This window comes from Brassica oleracea, chromosome C5 (assembly GCF_000695525.1).
Source record: "Brassica oleracea var. oleracea cultivar TO1000 chromosome C5, BOL, whole genome shotgun sequence".
NCBI classification, from domain to species: Eukaryota; Viridiplantae; Streptophyta; class Magnoliopsida; order Brassicales; family Brassicaceae; genus Brassica; species Brassica oleracea.
This window is the reverse complement of record NC_027752.1, coordinates 27,428,509-27,449,605: the sequence shown is the minus strand read 5'-3', so window position 1 is coordinate 27,449,605 and position 21,097 is coordinate 27,428,509. Positions and strand designations below refer to the sequence as shown.

Here is a 21,097-nt window from a genome sequence, read left to right as displayed (position 1 = left end):
GAAATCCAGTTTTGAAATACAGGTCAGAATTTAGCATAAATTAAATACAAAATATTTTTTTTAATATATTTTCTCATGAATATATTAATTTGCTTAATAACTAAATGAAAATACAATAAGATAAATATATAATAAGAAGTGGCAAATACATAAGGTTTAAAGAATTAATTAATTATAACATGTAAATTATAAAATTATTGTATTTGAAATATTTTTATAAATATTTAAGTATATGCTTAACATTAAAAATATATACTACTTATGTTCTAAAACAATAATTTATGTATAGAAAAGTGAAAACAAACATCCGTGCGGTTGCACGGGTCAAAATCTAGTATATCTACTAAAACAAAAGTATCTTCTCATCTTTTGGATCTTCAAAACAAAAGTATCTTCAAAACCCCACAAATTGTGTAATAGAAAGAAAAAAAAAAATTAGTTTACAAAAAAAAAAAAAAAAAAAAAAAAAGCACGTACTAGGCTACTACAGTTGGTCCTTATAGTAAGGTATCCTAGTACTAATAAATTTGTTGCCTCGGATTTAGCAATTACTATAGGAAACGGCAGATAATTAAATTGTGATGAAGGATATAAGAGGTACTGTATATAAATAGATTAATACCAATGATTAAACAGCATTTCAAATAATACTAATACTAATAAATCAGAAAGACATAGTTTAACTTCAATTTAAACAAGCAAAAGGAAACGAGAAATAAATACTTCGAACCGAAACATAGACTAGAAAGGAAAGATAAGAGCTTCACTTCGCTTCACTTAACTTCCGGGGTGCCTTCCTCATACGTTTGTTCTTGCGAGAATATCCTACCTACATCATGTATACGAACCATGGGCATTTAGAGACATGTCTTACATTATTAAAAAAAAATCTATAACTACAAAAACATGCCTCATGATGGTAGTCGGAAATTTTAGTTTGCATTTGCGAGCGCTTGACATATTGAATATGAGAAATAATTCCATTCTCCTGTTTGACAACGAGTGGAAAGAGGTTGTTGATCAAATGGTTAGACAATGGAACAATCTATTGATACAGAGAGAGAGAGAGGATGCGTACTTTCTGCATGTTCTTTACTTGAGAAATGCCTATTGAAATCATCGAAGCTTTCAAAATACCAGTCGCACAATTTGCAATAAAACAGTCCCGCAGATGCAACAACCCTATCACTTCTGAAGAGTGTGGTTTCTTTTCTCTGAAACTGAGAAAAAAATGAAGAAGAAAAATAAAAAGCTCAGCGTAATTAGTTTGATGGTTATGTAATGTAGGCATGGGCAAAAAACCTGGAACCGATCGGAAACTCTATGGGTCCAAAAATCTCCTACCCGAAAGACCTTGAGAACAGATCGGGTACCAAAGGATCCGAAACCAAAAAAAAAAAACTAACAAAACTAGAAGTTTTCTTATATTCTTCAAGAATTCTCTACTACAAATGTTCAGAAAAAAAAACCTGCAAGTAAGCTTTCCCAGAGCCACTCTGCGGAAGTGAGCATTACTGTCATTTCACAAGGCCTAAATGAATAAGCCAAAAAACAGTTGTAGTTACTCATTTGTAGAGAACGAGAAATAAGTGATGTGATGCTGTTGCCAGGATGCACATTATCCGATATGAGCATCAATGAAGCCAGAGCAGGATTATTCTTTGTCCATTGCCTCACATCTTGATAGATGCGAGACTGTTTGAACCCTGTTTCAACAAAGGAAATCATTTCAGTAGGGATAGTAGAAAATTAAACCCCCTGATTATAACGAAAAGGGACTAACTGTGGAGAGTATGTGCAACATCGACTCCAGTGGAAGAGAGGGCTAGAAGGACGTGATTAGGGGTTTCTTTATGGTCAGCATAGGCAGTGATCGAAACAGGACCAGAGTAGCCTATTTCCTTGAATGCGGCTTCTATACTTGGACGGACCAGACGAGCATCATACCCCTCTGGAATCGGACATTGATCCATGTCCCACCACACCTGTATTTTAGCGGTGGCGTGTTCAGGCGTGGCCCTGTAGTTCCTTCTCCACGTCTTCGTTACACATACGAGTTGTGTGTACCACCTAGTGCGTATAAACTCCTGCGAGTTGTTGCTCAAATAGTTAGAGCATGAAACTAAAGTATTGAGAGAGAGAGAGGATGCTTGCTTACTTCCCGTCCATGCTTATAACTGGAGAGATGCTTCCTGAATTTCTCCAGGCTTTGGCAATCGAAATCGCACGATTTGCAATAAAACATGGCAGACAATCTATCCACGAGTGGTTCGCCTCCTCCTTTTTCCAGTAATTGTTTCCAGCGCCAATTTGCATAATAGAGCAGGAATGTATCTTTGCAACTCTTAACTGAATAAACCAGAAAAAGGTTGTATCTAGTGCGCTGTTATAGAAGGGCCAGATCCCAGGAGAAGTCACCTTCCACCTGATCGGATATGATAATCATTGTAGCCGGAGGAGGATTTTGACCTCGCCACTCCACCATATCCCGATACATGAGTGCGCACGTAGCTTCTGTGAATGGATGAACAAAAAATAATGAATGGATCAAAAGGTTAAATGTCTAGTTTTCTTATATATAAGACCAATTCATTCCCAAACAGAGAAAGACTAACCGGATACGCTATGTGCAACCGCGACTCCTGTGCAGAGCAGTGCTTACCATTGTAGAAAAAAGGCAGCAGCCTCGGGCCCCTAATCATTAAATCAAAATATAAGGCTCCATTTTATACATTCAACACACTAGTTTATTGTTGTTATAGCTGTTTGCATACATATTTATGTATGACATTTGACTGTTGATACACATTTCAGTTTATGCTATTTTTGACTTTAATTATGAACATATTACTAGTATCTATCATTCGGTTATTTGTAAAACATACACAAAAAATCTTGAAAACCCATTTTTAAAATCAAAATTGCCTTAGGCCCCATGAAACCTTCGCACGGCACTGCTCCTGTGGAAGAGAGCCCACGCAGGTGTTTGCAAAGGGTTTGTTTTTGGTCGCCATAGGCAGTGATGGAGACTGGACCATAGTTGCCGATTTCCTTGCATGCCCTTTCTATACTTGGACGGACCCGACGAGCATCATAACCTTCGGGAATCGGACAGTCCTTCATGTCCCACCACACCTCTATTTTAGAGATCTTCGCCGTATCGTTCGCGGACATCCTCTCTAAACCTAAAACAAATCTCACAAAGACACAAGTCGTCCTCATCTGTACTAGGTTTTCTTCTGTATACCTTGTACTGTTGTGGGCTTACCTACCAAATACAATCTTTTTTTTTTGCTTTATTTTTCAAACATTATATTATAAATCAGCCGATTAAACGAAGAATAGTTCCGGTTACAAACTCGATTCAAACAAAAGTATCTAAATCTACTTATGATGACAATTAGCTTTGCCCGACACATTCCGCTAATCTATTTTTAGTAAACCACGATGATCATGAGAAAGTAAAGTTCTCCTCGCTACGGGAGTTCTCGTGTCAGCTGCCTCCGGTGTGGCTAGGTCTCAATGATTTCCTCAAAGCTTATAACCTTCACCTCCGTAACACACGAGGAAAGGAGATAGAACACATACCATTTGAAAAACACTCCACCACGCACCACCCAATCTCTAATAGCGCTAAACTGGATTTCGCGTAGAGACACAATGACCTCCATACCAAGAGCTGTAAGCAAAAATTCGAGAATGGGAATGCTTCTGCACGTGAACCTGAACCTGAAAAACTAACAGAGTTAGCTTACCATTGTCGAAGATTGCACCGGTGACAACATGAAAATCAAACTAAAGAACAACACAAGCACTGGCCAACGAAACCGGTCGACAAGGTTCCATAAGTCAAACTTGAACACGAGCCAGGAAGAGAGAGAGGCTAGAAAGTAGGGAGTTCGCAACGACGCCTCAGAACAGCCATAGACGACCGACACCGCGCCAATGGACCTATCACGAGCCACCACCACAAGCATCAACACATACCACCGCCTTTGGCTAAGCTCGCAATCGACCTAGAAGGAACTACGATAACTTTCAAGACAAAGACAAAACAAGACCCGCCCTTTCCAAGACACCGAGGATAGAGCAAGAGAACTGCAATCTTCACCGCAACATCACATACCGGATTATGAAGACCAGAGATCAGATCTGAAATCGAGGCCCACTTACGCGCCGCCAAACCCTAGAAGCAGCTTAAGGAACCGCCTTCAAAACCCTATAAATCAACTCCTCCACCAGCTCCATCAGAACCTAGCGCCGTTGCTCCATGGCTAAGGGAATCGCACCATGTCGGTTCCAGCGAAGATGCATCCAGGAAAGCCTCGGACACAAAATCAGAAGCAAGCAATAAGGAGAACAGAAGAACGGAGGAGCAAAGGGGTAGAGAGAGAGAGAGAGAGAGAGAGAGAGAGAGAGAGAGAGAGAGAAGCCTACGGCGTCGAAGCTAATGTACACCGGACAAGAGTCTGGTCCGAACGCTGGAGCAGATCGAGGCTGAGCTGAGTTTGTCTCTTGAGATGAGAGAGACAGTTGTGCTCATCTTCCTTAAGAAGCCCTTTTTTCTTATTTATATTATTATTATAGATTTTTAAACACAAATATTTTAATCTATAATATAATATATGAGGTTTAGCTCACTCCTAAAAGGATTCACGTATCATATGCTTTTGTATTTTTCTAATGGGCTTCGTTAATGTAAAACATATCACAAAGCCCACTACTTCCTTCTCGTTCATTACCCCTATGTGATGCTTAAGAAACTTCAATTGACCTCAAAATCTCAACCATCATCCTTTTACATCCAACGAATCAGTTAATATATAGAAGGGACCAAAACTCCAAGAGACTAACTCCGCACACCTATACCAAGGGAAACATGAAAATAAAAAAAAACAAGTTGAAGGAGGAAAAATGGAAGACAATCACCGAGAAATCAGAGACTAAACTTGAGATCAGAAATAACATTCCAAGCCCACATAGCATACACGAACAAAAAAATTATTCAAACCTCGAGTGGCAAACATGGTGAAAGAGAGAGCCACCAGCGATGCGATGAAAGATGCAAAGAGATGCGAGAATAGAGAGGAAAAGGGAGACGAAACCAAATCAACAAACTATGGAGCCGTCCTCAAGCTATGAAAGAGAGCATAGAAGTCAGAACACCAAAAAACTAGATCTTGAAATCCAAGACGAGTAGAGACTATTGACGGTAAGCCAACGACGAGGAATACAACATCAAAGACGACCAAACTCTGACCCAACCAAGGAGATGCAGTTCCTAACATCAGCTGAAATCAAAGGAAGAAGAGGAGCAATCAATATTGACTAGAACAACCTACAATGCCGTGAGAATCAACCGAAAAACTGAGGACTCATAAACCAGATCGACAACAAATACCATATAATCTCACAGGTGAAGAAGGCAAGGAAGAACAAGAGAAAGAGGTGAGTCTTTTTCCGGTGATGGTGAGAAGCATCGGACACCAGAAAGGTAACGAAAACATAGACGGTGATGGCCAAGGTCAAAATACGGGGAGAGGGCAAAAAAACATCTTAAAGTTACAATTTTCAAAACTATGAAAAAATATAATACAATTTTGACGCTGAAACCGTTAATCTTAGAATCAACAAACTTATTGAATTCAATATTCTTTTGCGTTAAAGGTTCATTTCACTACTAACAAGTACTATACACACAACAACACATTGTTCGAAAAAAAACAAAATATATTAACCTATCACCTACTACTACATAACACACTAAAAACACTAAATAATGATCTTAACAAATAAAAACGACAACATAATTACATCATCCAATAAATAATGCTCTTAGCAATAATGAACAAATGTTAAATGATTGTGGAATGTTGTAGTTTCCATTCTCAACAAATATAATGTTTTGGATAGGAAAGAGAATTTTTTAAGGATTGGATACATTAGTTACGTTTATATATGAAAAATTCAACTGTTAAATGTTATTTGGATTGAGCTAGTAGTAAATAAAGACTGGCATGAGAGCTTCCCTTGTTCGTTTTTTTGGTATTTATGTATGTGTTGATCAGTTCATTGTCTAGTCTTAGCAGATATCTTCGGACTTTAACTTCAAATGCCCCAAGTGCTCTTAAAAAATTCTCAGGTGCCCCTTTAATATAATACTAGATTTTGACCCGCGCTTTCTTTGGATTGTAAACAAAATTTTTGAATTAGTATTTTGGAATTGGTGTACATTATTATGTTACAAAGTCATTATATCGAAGACAGGCATTTATTTAAAATAATATAATGTATAAATTAGTTTATATAAGATTTTGTATGTACATTTTTATATAATTTTTTTATTAAGCCTGGACATTTTATCGGATCCGAAAAATTAACCAAAAACGACCTGGAAATATAGTTGTGGTTTGGGTCCGGGTTCAGGGCAAAGTACATATTTGATTATTTCTTCAATCCACTGTCTCTGTTTGATTATGGGTCCTACCCGAGACTCAATTGGGTATCCAAAGTACATGGTTTGTGCATATTAGCTATATTTGGGTATTTCATATTTGTATTTGGTATTTCGAATATGTTTTCAATATTATGAATAGTTTCTTAAGTTTCGGATCCAAGTGTTTTTTTATAGTTTCGAGTTTCACATAAAAATTTTATTTTTTATAAATATTTTGGGTATTAGTAAATGTAGTTAGGTATCTTCCATTCCTTAGGTCAGATTTATGTAAAATTTTGTTTTTTTTTGGAATTCAAATATTTTTTTCAGGTACTTGTTTGTGTTTTCATGTATTTTTTGTGTTTTTAGTATTTTTTGGTTTTCGGGTACTTCAAGTGTTTTTCAAGTTCAAAAAATCTTAAACCAATTCGCACCCGTTACATATCCAAAAGTTATAGGTATTTAAATTATGGATCCGGACTTCAAAGGAATCGATCTGAATCCGAACCGAAATTTTTTAAATACCTAGTTATGTCCAAATGTTTAGGATCCAAAAATCTAAACCCGAAAGAAATCAATCCATACCCGACCAGAAGAGTCGATGCCCAAATATCTAATTATGTCCAAATATTATATATTGTGTGCATTTTATAAGAATTATATTTGTTGAACTTCGTGAGACTTATGATTTACTTGGTGGATTTTGGTAAATTTAATAGTATAGATTGAATATTAACATGAGACAGTAAATGAGCTTTTTCATAATATAGAACATAAATATAGAAAGGATGTAGTCTAATGTTACATAGTTGTTGGATTAACGATTGATATAATTTATTTATATTAGATTAATTAAAGTTTATTTATATTGAGTGAAATGAGTCATGTATGGATTTGTATGTTATATATCATTTTTGTGTAGCAAATGATATGGTATGTTGTATAACTTTGTCATGTACAAAAAAATGTGGTGCAATAAATTATTGTTAGAAAAATTTTAGGTGATTTATGGTTAGTCAAATATTATGGTAAGACTAAAAATATTGTTAGTTAATGAAAGGGTCCAACAATCTTTTATAAGTAGATTTTTTAGGACTTCTTCCCTTTTAATAGTATAGATAATTTTTTTTTTTAAATGGATAATGTGGGTAAAGAGTGGTTAAAGACAAATTGTCCAGTAGTGAACTATAATATTTACTATGGTCCAACCTAAATATCCGACCCACCCAAACCCAATCACAAAATCCGACCCACCTAAAACTAAACGACTGTGTTTCATCCCAGACCTAAATCCACCCCAGTTTCCTCTCTCCTTTCTCCCTCATTTCGTTCTCCGTCTCCTCTCTACTTTGCGATTCCGAAACCCTAGCCTCTGTTACGTCGTGCCTTAATCCATCAATCTCTCTCTCTCATTTCTCGTGTCTCAACTCTCTATTTGTCTATGTGTTCGAGTTAAACCCCAAACCCTAGAGTCGAGAATCTCTTAGTTTCTTCTTCCTTCTCCGTCAAAATCGAGTCTTCATCTTCGTTCCTTTTGGTAAGTGATTAGTTTCCCTTTATTTGGTTGTTAGTAGGTTGCTTTTGTTAGTAGATTTGGAAAAACAATTTGGGGAATTTGGGACCAAAGACTGATGTTTTTTGTGTATTTCAGTTTTGAGTATATACATTGTTGAGATGCCTTATAATCGATGTTGTGTTGTTATTATCCGGTGTGAATTTTGAGTGACTGAGTGGTTCTGTTTGTATTGTCTTGTACAATAATCTTTGGCTCTGTAGTAATTTATGTTATTTTAGTTTTGATGTATTGTGAATCAAATTTGGGGTTTTAAGTTTGTTTGTTATAAAGATTAATTGGTGTTGTTATGTGGTTTGCCATTGTTTTAGGCAGCACACGCTTTCATACTTTCTTACTTTTTTATAGCAAACATAATTTATGATAGTTTGGAGAGAAGATCCAAGACTCCTTCAGAGTTTTGTATTGGAACTCCAGTTTTTCTACTTTATTATATTTTATGCAGTTTATTCATATTGTTGCTATGATTTACTTTGCTATGTCTGAGTAATTCACTTGTTAGATTTATGGTTCAATAAGATTACGAGGAATTAGCTCAAATATAGAATTGCTAAGGTGATAAATATCCTTCAAGGAATTGTTATTAAAGCATGTGTTCAGGAGTGGCTAAGGACAACTACGACGGTAGTTTCTGCACCAGAATAAATTCTCTTAAGCTAGGATTGCTAGAAACAAGCGACAGCTAATCTAGACAACACTAGTGAACCTATCGATCAACTCGCTAAATCTTGCCTAAGAGAACATTGATCAACGCTTTTACCATAGCATCGATCGACGCTCGATCCATATATATCAACAAGCAACAGTTGAGATATTGAACTTAGTCAATAGGAATGATTCAACAGTGAAAGCTGGAATACTTTCTCATAAGAAGTCAAGTTTTAAGATTGACAATCTGAGTATTATATACCTCTATAATCATGATTACCTGAAACCCTAGGTCTAGCGTTTTCTTTTAATTATTTACAAACCTCAAACCAATCAACTGAACAACTACTTTGTTCACTTTGCTTATTTACAGTTTTCATAATTTACCTAACTTAATCACTATTGATTAGGATCTATTGTGTGTCCTAGCTCCTTGTGGATTCGATCCCTAAGTACTACAACTGAACCTTTTATTTGAGAGAGTAAAAGTCACCCCTTAGGATAATTTGAGTAATATCAGAACTGTGAATCAAATCTAGTAAATTCTATTATAAATTCTCTAAATAAATTAATTAGTATATTCAGTACTAACATCAGCTATGTTATAGGTAGAAAATCAAGAAAAAGTTCCTCAAACAACTGCAAACAATGTAAACATTTTTGAGCGAATATTAGATAAATCAAAAGCACCCCTTGCTCTTCAAAAGCATAAGTATGTTTATGAAACTCCCTTTATACAAACTAAAGAAAGAACAAGAAGTATAATCACAGATTGAAGACCAAGACAATAAAAATCTTATGAAATGATTCAAAGTTACATATTTACACCGAGTAGTAAATATAAATGATAAATATTACTATTTTTTTGTTTTTATTATTCAAACCCCTGATTTTTTTAAAAAATATATATTGATAATATCTTTCTCTAAAAAGTATATATATTTGTAATTATTATTATTTTCTTTTTTATTTCTAAAAATACTTGTAATTATTTTTACAATGGCTCAGAAAACGATCTTATTATATAAAGTTTGGTTCTTCAAAGTTGCTAATTAACATGATCCCGATACATGTCAATTATATATTTAAGATTGGGACATGTGTTAATTTATCTCATAATTATAAATATATATATTAAGATATTAAAAAACAAATTTTATGAAAAAGTAATTATAAATATTATTTAAAAGTAGTCCTAATCGAAAGATAATTACAAAATTTTATTTGATAATATTTTTTCTTTTAATATTGTGACATGTGTTTAAATATATACTGATTAAAATATATATAATAAGATAAAAAACAAATTTTTAAAAAACAGACTTTAAAATTATTTAATAGTAATTTTTTAAAAACATATTTAATATTATTTTTTTAAACAATATTTAGTAGTAATTATTTTAGAAATTTTCCTTTTTCAAAATCCTAAAAAATAGATATTAAAATTTAATATAGTTTTAATTTTCTAAAATCTTAATGAAAATATTATTATAAAAGATTATATTGAGTCTGGTTCTTCAAAATTGCTAATTAACATGATTGTGACACATGACTGTTATATATTTAAAAATGTGATATCTGTTAAAATATCTCATAATCAAAAATATATTTACTAAAATAATAAAAATGATTTTGTTGAAAAATAATTATAAATATTGTTTAATAGTCTTATTATATAAAGTTTATCTTCAAAGATGCTAATTAACATGATAGAGACACATGAAAATTATATATTTAAGATTGTGATATGTATTAATCTATCTCATATTTTAAAAATAGATATATACTAAGATATTAACAAAAAATGAATTTTATTAAAAAGTAATTATAAATTTTATTTAATAGTTATTTCCATTTTTAAATTTCTAATCAAAAGATAATTGCAAATGATTATTTTATAGTAATTTTCCTTCTAATATTGTGATATGTGTTTAAATATATAATGAGTAAAATATTTATAATAAGATAATAAAAACAAACTTTTAAAAACGAATTTTAAAAATTATTTAATAGTAAAAATAATTTAAAATATTTTTTAGTAGTGATAATTTTAGAAATTTTCCTTTTTCTAAATACTAAAAAAACATATTTGAAAACAATTTATTTAATATAATTTTCTTTTTCTAAAATCTTATGGAAAATATAATTATAAGAGATTATATTGAGCTTGGTTCTTCAAACTTGCTAATTAAAATGATTGTGACACATGACAATTATATATTTAAAAATGTGACATGTGTTAAACTATCTCATAATTAAAATATATATACTAAGATAGTAAAAACATTTTTTTTGTTAGAAATTAAATTTAAATATTATTTAATAGTAATTTTACATTTTTTAAATCTTAAAAAAATATAATTGCAAAATATAATTTGATAGTAATTTTCTTTCTAATATTGTGACATGTGGTAGAATATCTCATGATTAACACTATATATATAAACTAAGAAACTAAAAAATAATAGAAAAAAAGTTTCAAAATTATTTAATAGTAAGTTTTTATATAAATGAATTTTTTTTTAAATCGTAAAGAAAAAATATTTGTAAAATAATTAATATAATAATAATTTTCCTTTTCTAAAATCCTAATGAAAATATAGATGTAAACGATTATTTGCTGGTAATTTTTCTTTTAAATTTTTTATAGTAATTTCCATCTTGTCTTCACATGAAACTGATGTTGATTTTTAAAAAAATATAGAATTGTTATGATGTCGTATGTATGTTAATGGGGAAAGTTAGTGTGACTATTATGCTTATGTATGATTATGTTTATGTGTGTTTGTTCTTATCGACATATAAATTTGGTTATGTTGTTGTAAGTCATGCTACTAAAGAATTTAAATCAAAGAGAAGGGCTTTGCAATGGAACAAGATTACTAATAACTCGCCTAGACAACATGATTATTGAAGTAGAAATCCTAACAAAAAACTATTTGAAAAAATGAAGTTTTATTCGTAGAACAAATGTCATACAAACAAATGCAAGATGAATTTCAAACTGAAAATACCATAATTCCCTACTCTATATTAAGGTTAAAGCTTTAAAAGTTGATCTATATTTGCCAAGTCTACTCTTACAATCATACGCCGCACTACTACGAAGAATCACTACAACTACAGAGCTTCAGATTTTTAAAATATTACGATAATAGTGTTCTACAAAATATTATATATCAAGAAATTTTCAATAGTATATGATATATAGAAAAAAAAGTTAAAGTCATGATGCTAAAGTAAACATTTATATTTTGAAGTTTTTTATTTTTAATGTGTCTAAAACAATATAGAGAGTTCACAGTTTTATATGTTTCAATTAACTACAATCAATATTATTTTGAAAAAAATAAAAGTGATTATTTACTAAAAATTAAAAAACTAATATACTATTTAAAGCACCATGATTATTGAAATAGAAATACTAATCAAGAAACAGATTATTATTACAAAAGTAAGTCACCAATATATACTGAAAAATTCAAGAACTAATGTGAAAGAAGATTTTCATTCTTCTTATGTGTTCATGAAATTAAAAACTCAAATAAAACCCGTGCGCACGAGTCCACATGCAGTATAGTAATAAGAGTTCGACATATAGTCATAAAAATACCAATGGTTTTGGATCGATTTAAATTGAGCTATAGTAAAGCTTGAGACAGCTTTAATGATATGATAAATAAGAAAACTTCACAAGCTTTTTTCTCTCTTAAAGATAAGGCAATGTGCATAGCTTTTGACATTATAGTGATGAGGAAGAAAGATCTGATGTGGAGTTCAGGATCATGGATTCAGGGTATAGTGGATAGATATCACAACCAGAAGCATCAGATTTCATTGTGGTTGCTGTTTGATTTGTCACACCTGACGTGCTCGAGCTACCAATTGTAGTAGTGACCCTCATCTTTGAGATGCTCAAGTTGTGTTCATATAAACCGTGATCTGACATTACCGGTGTTATTTCCATCTCTCCCTCGAGCATTTGCATGGCCTCTAACATAGTTGGTCTTAAGGCAGGTGATGAGTTTGTGCAGACAAGAGCAACTTCGATCATCCTTACTGCTTCTTTACTGTTGAAATCACCTTGGAGCACTGGATCTACAACCTCCATTGCGTCTCCTGTCTGGTGTAGAGCCAGCGCCTGAGATTTGATGTAGGAAGGGGTTAGTAAACTCGTAGAAACACAAGTACACATATTCAACTATAAAAAATGTGAATATAATGGATTAAAGAGATAGAAAAGCTCAATGATTACCCAATTGATAAGCGAGACATGATCATCATTTCCCTGCGGTTTAACATTACTCTTCCCACTAACAATTTCCATTGCCACAACCCCGAAACTGTACACGTCTGCTTTCTCTGTTAATTGACCCCATAGTGCATATTCCGGAGCCATATATCCACTGCGGCATTAAAACAACCCCAGGATGAAACATATCTTTGGCTATGGTATGGTTTTTTTTGTTTTTTGCTTTATGTTTTATAATTACATGGTTCCTGCAATTTTGGTGCTAATGTGACTGTGTTCTTCTTCATGGAGCCTAGCCAATCCAAAGTCAGATATCTTTGCATTTAGGTCTGCGTCTAGAAGGACATTTGTGGTTTTTATGTCACGGTGAACCATTCTGATCATTGATCCTTCATGAAGGAATTCGAGCCCTCTAGCGATTCCAACACATATCTTTTGTCTTGTTTCCCAGTCCAATGTCTGAGAGTTATTTCCTACAATTAAATTGTAAACCAAAAAATGATATTACATTACATGTGCTATAATATATTTGTACTAGAAATGACATCACTAGAATTTGAATAGACTTAAAATTAAAGAAAAGATGAATGACTGTTATTTACCATACAACGCAAGCGCAAGAGAATTGTTTTCCATGTATTTTTCCATGTATTCATACACGAGTAGCAATTGATTCTTCTCGACACAACATCCATAAATCTTGACAAGGTTTGGATGGTTCAACCCTGAGATCATTCCTATCTCATTCACAAATTCACGGTTTCCTTGGCATGAATTAGAAGAAAGCTGTTTGACTGCTATGATAGTTCCATCCGACAGCTCTCCCTGCATTGAGTTTCTGATATCATAAACCAAAACAACAACCACCCTATTTACTCAGATATCTGTTTTTAGCTTACTTTGAATACGGTTCCAAAACCTCCTTCTCCAAGTTTGTTGGCGTGATCAAAATTGTTTGTTGCAGTTTGTAATTGTCTCCACGTAAAGCAAACAGTTTGCAAACCTTGGGTTTTCAGATCTACTTGATCAGGTTCCCAAGAGAAAATCATTAACAATGCTATGAGGGTATATGATGTATGGATTCACATACGCTTTGAACTCTGTTACCTCTTTCTGTCGTGTTCTTGTCTCCTCTACATCTTTTCAAAGCAAATAACCCAAAAGCCAAGATAGTAATTGCTACAACGGCACCCGTTACCCCAAAAATTAGTGTATTCTTAGTGTGGTGCTTTGTTAACTCCGCTGCAAATGAAAGAAATGTAAGTATATATACATTTACATCATAAAACAAGCCACAAAAGTATAAACAAAGTATTTTTATTTGTCTTTGGACCTCCACATTGTGGCTCCCGGCCTGAAATTTTTAAAAGATGAAGATTATCGTTAGATGGCAGGAACCAATGAAAAACTGAAGTTATGGCCACTTCAGAGTAAAACAACACGTTTGACAGTTAAATAATTTGGAGTTTCAAGCAGTGTGTGTTATTTACTACTGTGACACAAAGAGATTGCAGATATAAGAGGACCATAATTTCCTCTTTCGGGAATGAGAGTTGTCCCTTTCCCTGCCCAATATAACTGAATCTCTAACACATGGTCGGTCACGTTCAAGTTCACTTCTTTCACAACAGGTTTTAGAGTTCCATTAGCCTCCTCTTTTATGTTAAAATCCCTTAAAAACAATTCTCCCTAGCATACGAGGAAAGAGACTAATGGAAATGAACTTCCAATCTGACATAATTGATTAATGAAAACAAATATTCAGTAAACTTGACGCTTTACCTGAATATAGACGTCAAATATGCGTCTGCCTAGACGACTGTATAGTTTTTCGTCTGTAAACTGAATCTCCATAAAATGGAGTTTCACATTGTAGGCTCCATTTTCCAAACAAAACGCATAGTAAACCAGAGAAATAGCAGATCGACGTGCAGTCTTATAAAAATCAGGGGAGCCTCCAGGTAGAGTTAAACTAGTGGAAATGGTGTATATGTCATTCGACAACAGACCTGTGTTACTGATTCCCCAGTTTTGAAAGTGTTGATTTGTCACGGATTTTGTTTCACTGTTATCAGCTTCATAAGTGATTTTACCCGAAGTGTTTGTAACCGTTGTACTTTCTCCACCACAATTTATATGTAGTGAGCGCTGATCTACAATTAATAACGACTATAACCGTCAACAAAAAAACTAGACACATCTGATTTGTTTTATATGATACGAATATTATAAAAATCATAAGCATATACGGGCTCAATAGGTACTTACATCTCTTGCAGTTCATTGGACCAGCGCACGGAAGAAGTCCAATTCTTTAGGAAAAGAAGATGATAGTAATCAGGCATCTTATCAGCACAAGATATCTATTCTTGTTTCTGGATTGTTGCAGGATAAAGTAGAAGAATGTACTTACAAATTGTTCTTCAAATATGAGCTCCGGAATGTGTTAATGTTACTGCTTCAACAGAAAGTGGAATTAAACATTTAATTAACATTGGTAGGTGATAAACAAGTCGATAGAAGATATATCGTGGTCAGACCTTTTGTCCTTGCAGGTAGAAGACCATGAGAAATTGTTGTAAGAGATATCACTTTAAGGATTTACCAAATATTAAAAACCAAGAAAATGATTAGCTGGCATGATGATGTAAAGCTTTTTCGAGCTATACAAACAATTGAAGTTTTGAATTGTACATATTGGCTTCTTCGTAGATTGACAGAGCAGATCCAACGTTTCCCCAAAGCATGTTTCCAGTCAAATAGCTGAAAGAAAATGTTGAAACAATATATTACTCGAGCGTGATTTTTTTTGGTATTAAAAGGTGTTCAATGCTTTAAAACTCTAGATCTCAAATTGTAGCACTTACGTATTTGCGGGTGCTTTTTCTAGTTCTTGAACTCCACCAGTCAACTTGTTAAAAGATAGATCACTTCAGCAAACAACATGTAATAATATTACTATTATTATTTAGTAAGTGTTTAATTGTATATATCCAGTATACTCTCATACTTGCATATTAGTCTCATACGCATAGTCTATAAGTCTTTTTCTCTCTACGATGCTTTCTTAATATTATTACCCATGAGTCTATAAGTTCACATAGATGTGCATATGTAACTGTAAAAATGTCATTTTAGTACGTGAATCCAGTCTTATGCAAACTCATTAGCAGAGAAATGTGGAAAGGGTATTATACAAAGCTAGACAAATTACTATCTTACACAAAGTCTCTTCACATGTCATCAAAAATAACTTACAGATTCTTTAGGTTTGGCATACTCCAGATGTAAGATGGAATTGGACCAGACAAACCCACATTCCTCAAAGTCCTGGAAAAGGGACAGAGACCTAATTAGTTTGACATTAATAAAATTAAAGCACCAATAAAAAAAGTGGAAGATATGTACAGGGTTTGGATGGCTCCGCTGGATAGAATTGGAAATACGTTTATCCCAGTCGTATCACTAATTCTCCTGCAAATGAATATATTCGCATAAAACAAAACATCAGTCTTGTTTCAGTTGTCTTTTTTTTTGCAAATCTATTGAAAGTGGTTCATTACAGTTCATTAAGATTTTTTAACCGGGCAACTGCTTCAGGAATAGGCCCTTTCAGTCCACTTGCATATATATGTCTGCTGATCATAAACACAAGTTAGATTGTGCATAAATACAAACTATAATAGAAACTAAAATAAGCAATGGAGGAACGAGCTTACAGCCTTTGAACCCCAAACCAGTTGCCAATATATGCAGGGATGGTACCACTGAAGTTATTATCACTTACCCTACTGAGTAATGAAAACAAACAACTAGTTTAGAGCTTCCGGAAACTTTTCATAAACTGAAGTGAGAATTTCTAAATGGAAAGTAAGTTCACAATCAAATGTAAGAAGGAACAACAAGAAAAAGTTCAATATAGGTGCCAATAAACACAACTCCTTCCTCCTAAGCGAATTTACTAATTAAAGTTCAGCATCTTTAGTTACGAACCAAAAGTAAGCAACAACTTACAAATCCTTAAGGTTCACCAGCCTAGCGAGAGTGATTGGCAAGCTTCCATTAAATTGATTGGATGCAAGATGCCTGCAAAAACACAGTTTCAAAAAATATCACAGTGTTGGAAACTGATTGGATGTCTGCAAAGCCAAAGATTGTCTTACAGTTTTGTTAGGTTGGTCATACTACCAAGCTCATCAGGAATTGGACCAGAGAACTGGTTGGCTTCAATTCCTCTGTATCACATTAGTGTAGTATCAGACTAATAATACAGATGGTAAATCCAAACAATATGGAGGTAGTAAATCATGAGAGAGAGAGAGAGAGAGAGAGAGAGAGAGAGAGAGAGCTGACATGGAAGTAAAGTATGGCAGAGAAGCCCACTCCATTGGGATTGTTCCTGAAAGGTAATTTCTGCAAAAATCTCTGCCAATAATAGCAAAAACTCGCATGAAACTTTAGTCGTTGCTAAAGATTTTGTTGATTTTTTTAGGACTATTTCAAATTATAATCTATGAATCTCTTAAAGAGTAGAACACCAGACCGTGGAAACCTTGACGAGTTTGAATTTGATTTATTAAAGAATTAATAATCAGAAAAAAATTTAAAGTTAAATTACTTAAATAAAAAAAGATGCTCTCCCAACAACATTGGTAATTAGGGCTTATAATCCTTGATCTAAATTTTTGGTTCAAATGGTAGATCTTGTTTTTTCAGATCTGTTCTCGGTCATGGATCAAGGCGATACAAATCAGGAAAAAAATCAATGGAGAGAAAGGTGACTCCTTTGTTTACCAGATGATCTGATAAAAAGTACAAATGAGATTCGGTGGTCAAAAGGTTTCGGTATAAAGCTATTAGAGCATGATTAATGGGAGGTTCTTAGACCATGATTAATCCAAGATTCTTAGAGTGGTGTTATTAGCGGAAGTTAAAAAATTATTTTTTAACTTTTAACTAAAAAAATTAAGAACCGGTTCTTAAAGTCCTTATTTAAGAACCAGTTCTTGGTTCTTTTAGTTAAAAGTTAAGAAACAGTTTCTTAACTTCCGCTAAGAACCCAATCCTAAGAACTCCGGGTTAATCATGCTCTTAGGATGGGGGTCTCTAAATAAAAAAGCTAAGAACCGGCTCTTAAATATCTTAAATAATCTTATTTAAAAGCCGGTCCTTAGTTTTTTTAATTAAAAGTTAAGAGACGGGTTTTTATATTCAGCTAAAATCTCCATCCTAATAACCTCCCATTAATAATGCTCTTATATTATTGGCTTGTCGTTTATGGAAGATTTTTTATTGAGACATCGAAGAATTTCAGAATTCCATTTTTGTTCCAAATGATATATGATTGGCTTATCAAATTTTAGTGTTGTGGTTTGATTTTTGTATTAATGCATAGAGAATTGGAATATGATCATGCAGGCCCGTGATCAAGAGAAGATATTAGAATATCCACAAAACAGAGGAAGAACCGACTTTTCAAGAGCTTTCAAGTCAGATGATCGTGTCTAGCGTCCTGGACCCTCCCAATCTTACGATCAAAATTCCCCCCCCCCCCCCCTTTTAATGGTCCTCTCCCTCTTCCTCTTCCCTTCTGAAAAATGAGGAATGGACAAGACAATCTTTGATTTGCTAAAAAAAAATTTTAGACAGTCTTAAGCGCTTGGAAAAGTCTTAAGCGCCTGGAAACATGAGAAATTGCTACTGCTGGCAGATCTGCTCCGTGAATCTGGGGAAGATAGTCTCATACATCTCAAAGGAAAAGCAGTTATCCCGTACACACTTACCTCACGCGCATGAGTCTCCTCTGCTTGTGACACCAGCCTGGTTATTCGAGATTAAATCTCTTCCTCATCACGATCCAAGAAACACTTTAATCCAAGGTATGTTGAAATCTCCTCTAGTCAAGATGATAAAGCGAATTAGAATATAGAAATTATACTGTGCCAGAGCTAGACCTAGAGGAACCACTGACAGGTTGCGATAGCAAGGTTGATAAAATGGCTGTGGAAACTTAGCTTTTACAAATGATTGATGTGATGATTAATAAAGATGATTTGCTTGGAGATACTCATGATTATGATGCATGACAGATTAAAGCAATTTTTCAGATATCTCCAGCAATTACTGAAAACAATTAAAAACACCTGATTGATCCAGTTCAGTATGTAGCTGTGCCACCTATAGTAGCAGCACAAAGCTCGACAAAACAAAGCCATCTGATAAGAAACAGTCTGAAGGACACATTCCAAAAGGCTACCTGAATAAAATAACTCCAAGATGCCTTGACCTCAAAGGCACAAAGCATCCAAGAAGCTTATGAATCATAGAGGTCATGCCTCAGCAAAGAAGAAGCCCAACTCGGGTAAACGCCTTACTTCTTCTTTGATTACTTTCCTTCAAAATGAGGTGTTCCCTTCTATTATAAGAAAGAACTCTTTGTCTCTCTCAACTTCACTGGTGTCTCTGAAACCACCCAGTAATTTCTTGGAATTTTCAGGGCGCCAGAACCTATCTGAACAAGCAACATCTCCAAGAACTTCAAGGAAGATCCATCTCCCTCCATAACTCTCTATGTTCCATCATACAGTTTGAACCATAAATAAACAAAGATAGATATATATCATATGTATCTTTAAAACACACCCAACAAGTTATCATATGTGCACTAACCATAACTGGCACAACTTCAACAGCTTCAAACCAGCAAACTCAAATCCTTCCCAGTCAATGATGGCTGTAATTGTGCAAATACTGCCAGCCCGAGAAAGTATAAGTAAAGACCTTTTTGAAAATTTTATCATGAACTCTCGTTTCCACCAAAAAACCTAAATTTAATTTTTCCTCTTTAACCCAATATTTTATTGCATTGTGTTTGCGCGGTTGATTGAATCCACGCATATACCATGCAAAGATTGACGTCATCTGTTCCTACGAGAGGAAAGCTTCTTGCTTTGGTTGTTAATCACTGCATTCACCAATCCTCTAGTATTCGCAATCATCGACTGACCTCTTCCTTTTCTTTTATGTACCGCATTATGTCCCATTCTTTATTTCCAACTATATCTTCCTGTTCATGAATTTGTTCCTCTTCATTCAGCAGAACTTGATATATCTTGTCCTCCATAACTTCTTCATCCTCCACAATTTTCCCTTCCTCACGTATACCTTGAAGGAGGTGAAAGCTCTTTGGAGAGACAACCTTTTCCAACAAGTTTTGTTCCCTGAGAGCTATTGTGACTCTGCCCTCCCATAGTAACCCACTTCTCTGGTTCCGTACCAGAGCTAAGATTGTTTAGAAACAATCTCAAATCCTTCCCAAAATCCTTCACAACCCTTTCTTGTAGTACATAGGTTACTGGAAACTTTTCTAGTTCATTAAGTAGTTGTGCAACAACCTCTTTGCCAGATAGTTTACCGACTTTCTGATTTCTATCGCATGTAACCTCTTACTGTTCTTTCTCATGTGGCTTCTTCAGAATCTCCACTGGTATTTCCAGCTGACAATCCTTCTCATGATGACCCCATTTAGATCAAACACCACAACTAGGAGGGAGAAATGGGAAGCTCATCCCAAACAGTGACATCCTGACCTTCTTTGCCCTTAAAGTAGATCTTCTTTGACAGTGGATTCTCCAGATTAACCTCAACCAGGACTCTTGCAACATTAAGGCGAACACAATATTCAGTAGTGAGATGCAACTTCATGAATTTGCCCACCGTCCTGGATAGAAAACTAAGACCCTTCTTTGAGTTTAAGTAAATCAACCCATAGTGGCATTGCTGAGAGATCCGGTGGGGCTTTGGCTGTCTCTGGAGTCCACTCATTCAACATCAGGGGAACTTCCGAGATATGCCAGAACTTCCTTCTAATGATTTTGCTGCAAACATGAGCATCCTCCACTCTAAATAATACAGTCTTCTTGCCAATAAACTGAATATCAATCTTTGAAGCCTTCTCCGGTGAAGCCCAAATCATGTTTACTGTGGAATGAATGGAACCTATGTGAGGTGCATCATTCATATAATACCCACCACCAAAAATTTCCATAGAGGATCCACCAACAGCTCCTCCGGAATAGAGACATCAGCAACACCATCTTTAATCTCAAACTCCGGTTGAATCTCTTCCGACAAAGCATCAGTTTCTATTGCTGAGTATGATTCCTTTTCTGCTGAGCCCCCCCCCCCC

At 34.2% G+C, this 21,097-nt stretch overlaps 2 protein-coding genes and 1 pseudogene across 3 annotated transcripts in view; 1 reads left to right on the top strand and 2 right to left on the bottom strand.

Annotated features, from left to right (window-relative positions):
- Nucleotides 1-773: 773 nt before the first annotated feature.
- Nucleotides 774-2,401, bottom strand: LOC106344892. Its single transcript, XM_013784189.1, has 4 exons — nt 2,159-2,401; nt 1,784-2,087; nt 1,470-1,706; nt 774-829 (listed from the first exon to the last, which is right to left on the bottom strand). The coding sequence occupies exons 1-4, from the start codon at nt 2,243-2,245 to the stop codon at nt 774-776; spliced, it is 684 nt and encodes a 227-aa protein (XP_013639643.1). The 5' UTR covers nt 2,246-2,401.
- A 9,860-nt stretch (nt 2,402-12,261) lies between these two features.
- Nucleotides 12,262-21,097, bottom strand: part of LOC106294827 — a 15,032-nt pseudogene continuing 6,196 nt past the window's right edge.
- LOC106294826 overlaps nt 18,507-21,097 on the top strand; it is a 4,417-nt gene continuing 1,826 nt past the window's right edge. The window contains exons 1-2 of one of the 2 annotated variants that reach the window (XR_001260912.1): nt 18,755-18,788; nt 19,017-19,099. Coding sequence is in view for 1 of the 2 variants with exons in the window: in XM_013730498.1 (XP_013585952.1) it covers nt 18,596-18,788 (193 nt within the window). In the remaining variant the exon portion in view is untranslated. Of the gene's footprint in view, nt 18,789-19,016; nt 19,100-21,097 lie in introns of those variants that run through there. The other variant, XM_013730498.1, reaches the window with a different exon arrangement.